The 10,500-nt window shown below is 50.5% G+C and overlaps 1 protein-coding gene and 1 non-coding gene across 2 annotated transcripts; both read right to left on the bottom strand.

The window, feature by feature from the left end:
- Nucleotides 1–6,093: 6,093 nt before the first annotated feature.
- On the bottom strand, nt 6,094–6,166 carry TRNAK-UUU (transfer RNA lysine (anticodon UUU)). The gene has a single exon. It is a non-coding gene; the product is annotated as a tRNA-Lys (tRNA).
- An 801-nt stretch (nt 6,167–6,967) lies between these two features.
- On the bottom strand, nt 6,968–9,549 carry LOC103651003 (protein OCTOPUS). The gene has a single exon (XM_008676597.4). The coding sequence runs from the start codon at nt 9,222–9,224 to the stop codon at nt 7,251–7,253; it is 1,974 nt and encodes a 657-aa protein (XP_008674819.2). The 5' UTR covers nt 9,225–9,549; the 3' UTR covers nt 6,968–7,250.
- Nucleotides 9,550–10,500: the final 951 nt, after the last annotated feature.

Below are 10,500 nucleotides of genomic sequence, written 5' to 3'. Positions count from 1 at the left end.
TCCAGAAGAGTACTTTAGAACCATCAGTACATCACCAATCCTAATATCCGTCGAAACCATAAAGAGCAGTCTATCAATAATAGAGCAAGGTGTTTCCAAATTGCCCCGGACTTTTACATGGCGAGGTGCAATAATTCTGCCGGTTTTAGATTAAACTTGTGGATACATGCAACTCGAATTATCGTTATCTATTTTTATTTTACGTACATATGAGACACGAGTACGTAAGCCTCAATTTAAAAAGAGAGTTTTGGAGTATGCGTGAATCATTTATATCTGTTGTCTTCGTGTTTCTACCGCGAAGTGAATTTTGTATACGGTTGCATTGCATATGCATGCATGTGTGCGTCGTCCATGCAACAATGCATGCGCCAATGCATGACAATACTCGTGTCATCATCGGATGTCTGCATGCCTCATCTCTCGGTGTGTGTGTGTGTGTGTGTGTGTGGGGGGGGGGGGGGGGGGGGGGGGGGGGGGGGGGCAATCTCCGGGCCTGCAGCCTTATTTCTTTTCGATGCTGTCCTCGTGCATGGGATAGCAGCACTGCAACAGTCCATGTCCTCACAGTCAGTGTTTCTGCCATACTGGAACATCGCTCCACGTCCATATGGCCTGGGCTGTCGAAGAGGAACAGTAGCACTAGCACCGTAGGCCGGCCCGCAGCAGAGTACTACGTGTGTACGTCGATCGATATGCATGGCGCTTGCTCTGCGGCGCCCTGGTCCTTGAGAGGCATATTAGACCAGCAAACAATCCACGAAAACAGTGCTGCAGACACCAAACCTGATGGGTGACCAGACTGCCATTCTTGAGTCCTGAGTAAGGCCACCCCGTTCCACGACGCTACTGATCTTCTATCTCCGCAGCTTACCATTTCCTATACATATATTTAAACTTCGCTCTGACAACAGTACAACATACGGTGTAAAAACAATATTTTGGTGACTATATGGTTGATGGACACGGTCTTAGAATCAGGGCTATGGAGGCATGATATGATGCAGCAATGACAGCTTGGTACACTGTGCTACAGTGCCGTTCATGGTATGGTCCGCTCCGGTCGGCTAGGCACACGTACACTGCACAAGGACTACTGGTGCGGTGGTGCCAAGACAAAAGGTACACTGACTCACTGCAGTTTTGCCCAGAGCATTCCATCGTGAACGACGCGCCCTGCAGCGCTGCAGGTTACCGTCCAAACGTACATTGTACGCCTACGACACTTCACCTGTTGATGGCGCAATCGATCGATCGTCGAGCACACACGCAGTCGATCGCGGTGCCCCCCTGGGCAGTGGGCACGAGAGCCCGCCATAGGAAAACCAGTACAGCCTTCACTGCCAGCAGTGTCGTGTTTAGCAGAAGTAGTATTCTGGGTCGTTGCAAAATAAGCGCACGTCTTAGATTTCGAAAAGTCAAACATTCTAACATTGAATCGGTTTTTTTTCGAAATTAATATTTGTATTTGTATTTTTGAACGGAAAATAAAAATGCATAATGTAATTTATCTTGTTGTCATAAGATACGCACTCTTACATTGAAAGTACGGTCGAATATCGTGAGGCTCCCCGAGCCCCTGTCACGTGTCTACGACCAACAGCAAAAGCAAGCACATCTCCATGAAGCCACGGAGGCTATACGTCCGCCAAAGGAGGGGGGGGGGAGCACGCGGCACATTCCATGGGCGATGGAGGCGACCGGCCTCTGTACGTCAGTGTCGTCGGCACTGGAAATGCAGCTGAGAATGAACAAGAAAAAAAAAAGGACCGAAAGAGGACGAGGCTGTGCGCGGTAGAGTGAGTGGTAGGGGCAGAGGGAGACACCGCCAGAGACGGGTACCACGCTAAATGGCAAGTGAAGTGCGTGGCCTGCACAGCACTGCACCTCGTGTTCTCCCGGTCCGCGAGATGTCCGCCCTCCCCGCGGCACCGGGTACGGCGAGGCGGCGATGTGATCCCGGCGACGCGACGCCTGCCGACTGCCGAGGCGGCCCGTCCGGTCCGGCTGGCCCGTCGCTCTTTATTTGACACCCCTGGCCCCCGGGCGCTGGAGCCGGTCTCGTGCTTGCCGCTGCCATCATGCGTGCGGGCTGCCGTGCCATTCCACAGCGATTCGGCCGTGACCGGTGCCGTGCGCTGCAGCGCGATTTGGACGTGATGACCGGCCAGAGCTGAGAGATCCGGCAGGCCACCAGCAGGGCTTCTTTGATCCAGGCGTCTAGCCATCACTCCGATAGACTCGTCCGTCCTGAAAACAATACAAGTATACATACGTAGCGTGCTAATTAAAAAGATATGTATTTGATCATTTTTTACAAATAATAATTGTATTCATTAATTTAGCTTAATTTATTAAAAATATAATTCATAACTGATTTAGTAGTAATTATTTGGTATTGTAAACATCAATGTTTTTTTATGTATACTTAGTCGAACTTAAAATACTGCTAGCAAAGTGCACATATAATGCTAAGGTTTTATTTATATTTAAGTATATAATATAAAACAGAAAGACATATGTCTATTGTTAGCTAGGTGTGGGTGGATGTGAGTCTGTAGTCAACAACCACAGTTCAAATTTTCATTTATGTATTTTTTTGTTTTTTACCATTTAAATGTAGGGGGGCACAGCGACCACGGAACCATAGAAATTGATGTTTTAATAGTAAAGAAAATATAATTTTGCATTCTTTTATGTATATATAAAGTAAACTGGGTAGTGTTTGGTTCCGAAGTATGGTGGGACGAAGTGTCCCACTCCTAATTTGTTGTTGTTTAAATTGGTTTCATGTAGTATAGAGTAACTCTAAAAAGGAAAAAAAATATGTTCAAATGTTGGACCATCCGATTCCATAAAACCTCTCGGACGGAGCAGCTCCATCCCAACTGGTTTCGGAACCAAACAATGCCTTAGTTGGCTCGTTGCTATTGGCTTGCATGCACGAGAAAAGAGTTCGACTCTCATGCAAGTACCAAGTTAGAAATGAAAATGTAGGTATCAGTCAGCCCCATAGGTTAAGTGAATATAAGAATATTCGAAAGAGAAGATGAAACATGAGTAAAACTAACAATAAAAACGGTTCTCCATATAAACAAATAAGAGACCGTTTTATCATTTGGCCTGCTCTTATTGTTAGTACTGTTTGCTGTACTGTGATCCGTGTGGTGTCAATCATTTTACGTCAAACAAATATTTGTTTGTATGCAGTCGAATTTGTATCAATTGAAGTGGAACTTATTAAAGCAAATCCCACTCAACACATGTGAATTGATATAAATCCGACAACATCAAACAAGGTGTAAATCCGACAATATTCAAACAAGGCCTCAAGATACATGTGATAAGCCTACGTATCGCTAATGATCGGCAGTTCAGACCTTGATTGGTGATTGCCTAATTTTACAAAGTTATTCCATATTTGCCAGTTGGTTGAACGATAAAGAAAACGATGAAAGTCACTTGCTGGGCACGAACAACGGTCTCGGCCTTTAACTCTGAAGCAGGCAGTCAGGCACAGCACTACCCACACAGTCCCAGACGCGCCTGTAGCCGAGCCGAGCGACACGCTCCGGATACGAATGGATCCGCGCGGTGGTCCGGCCCAACGGCTGGCGGTGTGCTGCTGCCTTGGCCTTGCTGCCACGGCCGGTGCCCGGTGCGCCCGAATTTTTTATATTTTAGCCCTTCCTCGGAAAAAAATTTACGTTTGGACCTTAGAAAATTTTAATGTCATTTTTGGACCCTTTGCTCGGCGCCATAGTCAATGGCGCCGAGGTAACACAGCTCAGCGCCATAGGCTATGGCGCCGAGGTGCGTGCTACGCTGGCCCAACCTGAACGACGTGGCGCCAACGTGGTACCGAGCTCGGCGCCAAGATCTATAGCGCTGAGCTCGGATATGTAACAACAAAGTATGTCTAGCTCAGTCGGTAGAGTGCAGGACTTTTAACTTTGAGGTTGTGGGTTCAAGCTCCATGGTGGACGTATTTTTTTATCACTAATTTGTTTTTTTGTTGTCCATATTTTTCGTTTATGTCGCTGATTTGTCCGTCCAGATTTATTTTTCATCTAGTTTTTTTGTTTTTGTGACCGATTTATTTATTCATCTAGATATTTTTTTTTGTTTTTGTTTATTCAAACTGCATGACGCAAGTACCATGCACATAAGTAACCCACCCTATGGAAGTACGGAGTATTTTATAAAATCATCAAGTCACTGTTTATTTATACCTTGTATATTTATATTTTGGACTCTAATTATAATCTTTTTGTTTATTAAGTATATTTATATTTTGGACTCTAAAACTCCAATAATCTAATATATTCGAAATTATACTTTTTAATATTAATTAAAATTTATCATTGTACATCACTACTAATATAAGATTAACACAATCACTTGTTTATGATATAAATATTTTTAACATTTTAAATGGTGTACTTCAGTTTTTAGTATATTACTAGTTAGGACCTACGACTTTAAAAAAAAACCTAAATAGTGACTAAAATTTAAATAGACACACTTTAAAAGTTTACTATGTATGTGCCCGTGCGTTGCCACGAGACGGAGGGCATGGAGAGGGGCGCCTAGACTGCAAATATAATTATTGTTTACTTCTAAACACTAAAGTACATGTGGTCTGTTGGTTAGCCCCAAATTTTTAAAGTAGATGGGTATGAGTTCGAGTTCTCACTTTGCACTATTTTTTACGGGTGTTTAGCGTGGGAAGGGTAGAGCCGTGGTAGCACAGTGGTTCCTCGTCGTGGGGGCAGCCGCTGCAGCCTGCGACTGCAAAGCCGTGTGAACTGGCTCAGGCACCCAGCCTCGCTCGTGCGTGCATGCGAGCGTATGACGAAAAGGCGCCCATCATGTCAGTGAGAGATGGGCGGGGGCATGGCCGCGCTAAGGCGCCCACGGTCCACTCTTAATTAGTAGTAGGCTTAATTAGTAGTAGGATAGGATTATCTGCCCCCGCTGCGGTACCAGTTTGCCACGCACCGAAGCTTGTCGGCGGTTTGCCTCTGTTTACCATATTGGCCACTTGCAATCACAATCGCAGTCGGCCGCAGGTGCCACTCCAAAAGCGTGCACCGCGCGACGTCACCGTCGACACCACACCTTGCGCGCTCCTGTCGCACGTATGAATACAGAAACAGGCTGCCTACGATGATGCATGGTCGAGTGACCCCCTCGTGCCGTGACCCGTGGCCGGAACTGGAACGTAGATAATTGAGGCGTGAAGCATACGTGTTCTCGGCAAGCAACCGCCAACCGGTGCGCATTCCATGGCCCCCACCCACACGCACATGCACACATTTCGTCCCGTGCACGCGCGCGGTTTCTATTGATCCCGGACGGCATCATACTACCCATACATACGGACACCCGTGGCTTGCACTCCAGCGGCGCGGCTAAATCGAGAACAGGCTTGCTTGGGCCCCGAGCACGGGCCGAATTCAGTGGAGTGCGGCGATAGAATTTATGTATGTACACTACACATCGGTTTCGGATGGATGGGCGCAGCGCAGGATCACTCGAGGTTCGCTGCATCGGCACGCCAGGCGGGGCCAGTATGGCAGTAACAACTCAGAGGGGAGGTGAGGCGAGGCGAGGCGAGGCGAGGCGGGGGCATGGCCACGCCTGGCGCCCACACTGTGTTCTTAATTAGTATATTATTTAATGTTTAAAATCACTTGTAATTAGCGAGAGGACGGAATCAAGCTTAAGCATGTGGTGTTTACAATGCACCAACGGCCAGACGGATTATTCAGTACTATTAAACAAAATGTAATAAACAAATCAGTCGCAAAAGCAAAAACAAATCAAGATGAGAAATAAATTTGGACGGACAAATCAGCGGCATAAATGAAAAAAACCACGATGCACCATAGCTAAACCGGTGGCCGCTAACCAATGCAAGTACGTTTCCTTAAGCTTAATAAACGAAAAAAATATGGACGGATAAACAAATCAGTCACAAAAACAAAAATCTGGATAAGAAATAAATCTAGACGGACAAATCAGTGACATAAACGAAAAATCTGAACAACAAAAAAAATCAGTGACAAAGACAAAAAAAGTATGAAAACATGCCTATTGTGGGGCTTGAACCCACAACCACAAGATTAAAAGTCTTGTGCTCTACCAACTGAGCTAGACAAGTTTTGTGTACATAACAGAGCTCAGCGCCATAGATCTTCGCGCCGAGCTTGGTGCCACATCAGTGCCACGACGTCCGTTTATGCCAGCGTAACACGTACCTCGGCGCCATAGCCTATGGCGCCGAGCTGTGTTACCTCGGCGCCATTGGCTATGGCGCCGAGCAAAAGGTCTAAAAATGACATTAAAATTTTCTAAGGTCCAAACGTGAATTTTTTTTCGAGGAAGGGCTAAAATATAAAAAATTCGGCCGGTGCGCACCGCGGTCCGCGGCGCCACGCAAGACCAGCAACAACAGCCTCTGTGGGCATGGCAGATACCAGCAATCCGCAAACGATTAACGGTAGAAAACAAGGGCGGCCGCGGCACGTCCGGACGAGTCGACAGCAGTGGAGCCCCATCTTTCGCCACGGACCAGCCAGAGGAGCACTGCAGGAGGAGCCGCCTTTAACGGTCTCCGAGGCGGCGGCAAACACGACCCGCTTTAAGGACCAATCACGTGCAGTGGACGGGCCCGAGCCTAGTACCACCGGTGTCGGAGTCGGAGCCGCATGAGGCCACGGCACTACGGGGATGGCCGTGCCAAACCTCTCGGCCTCCGCCTGTGTTGGTGTTGCTGTGCCTCCGTCCGTCTCCGTGGGAAGGAATTCCACACGGTCCAAAAGAGCATGCGAGTGTGACCGGCCGCAGGACCCGCACGGTTGACACAGTCATCCTGGTTCGTGTCTGGAGCTCGGAAATGAGAGGCCCGGCAACGGAATTAGAATGTGTTTGCCCTCCAAATCTAGGTCGACCAGTTGTGAAATTAACGACAAAAGTCACGGTCACATATAAATATATGCTGATGGATGGAACTACAATAACTCACGTTGAAAACCCTCGTGACTCGACATGCGAGACGAGAGATATGGGCACATGAGATGAGAGGAAATTATGAGACGAGATGCGTGTTATCCAATCCCCCGAAATGAAACGACAGATTACATTACAGTACAGTACAGTACACAAAGGTTTATGGCTATAACCCCCAGACTCTCCTTGAACATGCAGATTAGACAGAGGAACCTGGACTTGACGCCGTAGCCTACCTAGTACAGGCGGAGCACGCTGCGCGCGAACGACTGCGTCGCCAGCGGCCGCCCGGGCCCGGCCTTGCTGGGCAGGCCGCCTCCGCCGCGCGGCCGCCCGCTGCCGCTCCGCATCGGCGTCAGGTAGAACCGCAGCATGCCGTTGTCCGCGGCGGCGCGCCCGGGCGAGTAGCGCGCGCTGCGGGTCCGCTCCACCTGCGCCTGCGCGTGAGGCTCCTCCCTCCGCCTCACGTTGCCGTTGGCGTCCACGTAGCTGCGCCGGGAGCTGCCGAGCCCGCCGCTGTTGCTGCTGAACGAGCTGCGCGCGCTCAGGTTGCTGCTGTTGCACCGCTGCATCTTGGGGTTGGCTCCGCGGACGCGCAGGTCCGGCCACGGCTCGGAGAAGGAACGGTCGGTGATGTCCGACGGCCCCCCGCCGCTCCTGCGCCCCGCGGCGCGCCGGTGGATGAGCCCCCACAGGCTCCACGCCTTGCGCCACCGGCGCGGCTTCTTGGCGCGCCCGGATAGTGCCGCCTCCAGGCTCGCGGAGATGTCCTCGATGAGCGAGTTGGAGCTGAAGCCGCGGTCCAGCAAGTCCTCGGCGTGCTGGAAGTGGTAGAACTCTGAACCGCCGCCAATCGGGGACTCCCTCCCGGTCCCGTTTACCGCGGGCGCCATCGGCCTTGTTGGATCCGTGACCTCGAAGGACGGCCTGCGTACGGAGCTCGAACGTTCCAGGCTCCGGCGCCTGCGGCTGGAGGAGTCCAGGTAGTAGTCTCTGGTCTGTAGCGAGCCACCGGGCGGGTCGGGGTCGAAGTCGTCTTCTACGGGGATCTGGCCATCGGAGCGCTCGACGACGTCTGTCGGTGTGTCCTCCAGGACGGACAGGATGGGAGGGAGGCGGGAGAGCGGCGGAGGCGCGCGCCCGAGCCCAATGCCGGCGCCGCCGCCGAACAGGTACCCATCCCAGGACGCGCGGGGCTCGTCCCATGAGAAGCCAGCGTCGTCGATGGACATGCGCGCGGCGTCCAGGGAGAAACGCGGGTCGGTGTCGCACGAGCGCCGGCCATCGGCGAGCTCGGAGCCTGCCTCCCCACGGAGCCGACTCCGGCGAAGGAACGACGGCTTGGAGGGCTTCTCCGGAGGGGGCATTGCCGCTGCGGCGGCCTTGCTCACGGCAGCCTCCTTCTTGAGCTTCTGCTTGCGCCGCCACTTCTGCCACTTCTTGCTGAACACGGAGGCGGCGACCCAGAAGCTACCGGCGAGGTCTTTGGGCGATGCCTTCTTGCTCTGCGCCGACTCGAGATCGATGTGATCCTTGATGGCCATACCTCTCTGCGCCGCATTGCCTCCGGCTTCCACCTCGCCAGAAATGTCCATCGGGACGACGGGGTCTTGCTCGACCACCGGGACTATCTCGTCGGGCTCCATCACCACTGGGATGTCCTCGTCCGAGAAAACGTCGGGGATGCACGGTGCCTGCGGTGGGGGATGCACGTCGACGGCGAGCGCGGCCGCGGCGGTCGATGAGGAGGCTGGGAACGCCGCGAACGCCGTGCCATCGCGGACGCGGTCACGGTCGTCCTGGTGGAACAGCGCCCACAGCGTGCTGCGCCCCCGCACGTCACACGAACGCCGCTGCGGCTCGTCCGCCCTGGTGGCAGCAGCACCAGCCGCCGCCGCCGCTGCGGCAAGAGCGTCCCCGCCGTGGCCACACGAGAACGACTTGCACCGCCGGAGGTCCGGCGGCTCAGCGGGACCGGACGCAGACGAGCTGCCGGCGGCGAACGGTCTGGCGAAGAGGGACCGGATGGCCGATGTGGACTTGCGGCCCGGCGCGGAGGCCGCGGCGGCAGACGCCTCGAGACCCTGGAGGCGCTCGCGCAGGCACGCGGCGCAGAAGCCGGTGAACGCCTCGCCCGGGTGCAGGTCGCAGCTGGTCGACACCGAACGCCGCGCAGGCGGCGCCGGCGGGTCCATGTGCAGCGTCGTCATCGCCACCCCGGGCGTCACTCCCCCCGCCCCCCACACCCACACCCCCCGACGTCACTCTGCGGTTAGTACAGTTGCACCATTGCACGGGCTGCTGCGAGGAGGGAGTTGCCGGTGCGCCAGGCCTCGGTTTTAATTGGAGGCGTATCGGACAGGATAAAAGGGTAAAAAGGGCGAGAGAGAGGAAAGTGAAAGTTAAAGGCGAATCACGGGCCCCGGCGCGGCCAGGCTTTGCTCTTTCTCTCCTTCCTCGCTTGGCCGGCTAGGTCTTCTTGTTCTCTGTCTCTCTATAATACTGTATTATATCTATCATTTATATTTATTCTTTACAGTCTACTCTAAATAATTTCATTCCTTATATCTCCGTCCTCTACAACAGTATTTTCTAAATCACGTCCTCTATACGCAAATATCTATATTAGATATATTTTTATTTTTTAAATTTTTATAGATACATATTTATTATACTCTCAAATGTATTATACATATTTTAGTTTTGCTAAACCGGTTGTTTAAAGTATTCAAATGGATAGATGATCATTTAAAAAAACTATATATATAGAAAAGATTCATCATTGTTCCCTAAATTTAGATAACCGTTTAGAGGACGCTCCTGAAGTGGTATAGGACGACATCATCCTTTAAATTTAGAGTATATGGTCTTTTAGAGGTCCTTGTTGGAGCTAGTCTAAATTCTTTTTGCTTTTGCTATGTGGTTTGTTTGAAACAAGATTTATCATGTCAAAGTTTTATTAACAGATTTGAGATTCATGGTATAAACAATTTAACTACACCGTAGCTTCAGATCAATATAAGAACATGTTAATGGAATGACATTTTTTGTCCTTGATATATTGTCCACATGTCAATGTCACATCCTTCTAGGGATGAAAAAGAAAGAAAACAGATGAAAAAACATCTCTCCCATTTCCTGTTCTCGTATTTCATCGCCAGAAACGGGACCATGTTCGAAATAGTCGGGTACAGAAACAGGAGCGAAATAAATGGGTGTACGAAAACGAACGAGTGCGAGAATATTAAGCGAAAACTTATAATTTAATACAAGCACACACATGATATTGATGACCAGCAGGCCAATAACATGAAACAAATAGATATAGAGACAATATTTCATTGTTTGTTCACTTATTAGTGGTGTACATATAGCTACGATCAATATTGTGTGAGACTTTAGACCACTTATCATTGAGGAGAGCCGGTGGCTAGAATGACCATTTATGTTATAATATATAATTAAGAATATGATGCTTTAGTTTGT

This window comes from Zea mays, chromosome 3, assembly GCF_902167145.1.
Source record: "Zea mays cultivar B73 chromosome 3, Zm-B73-REFERENCE-NAM-5.0, whole genome shotgun sequence".
Lineage (NCBI taxonomy): Eukaryota > Viridiplantae > Streptophyta > Magnoliopsida > Poales > Poaceae > Zea > Zea mays.
The sequence above is the reverse complement of the archived record's forward strand: the minus strand, read 5'-3'. Positions and strand labels throughout refer to the sequence as shown.

Coding starts and splice junctions, on each gene's coding strand:
- LOC103651003 (XM_008676597.4), bottom strand. CDS start 9,224: ATGACGACGCTGCACATGGACCCGCCGGCGCCGCCTGCGCGGCGTTCG.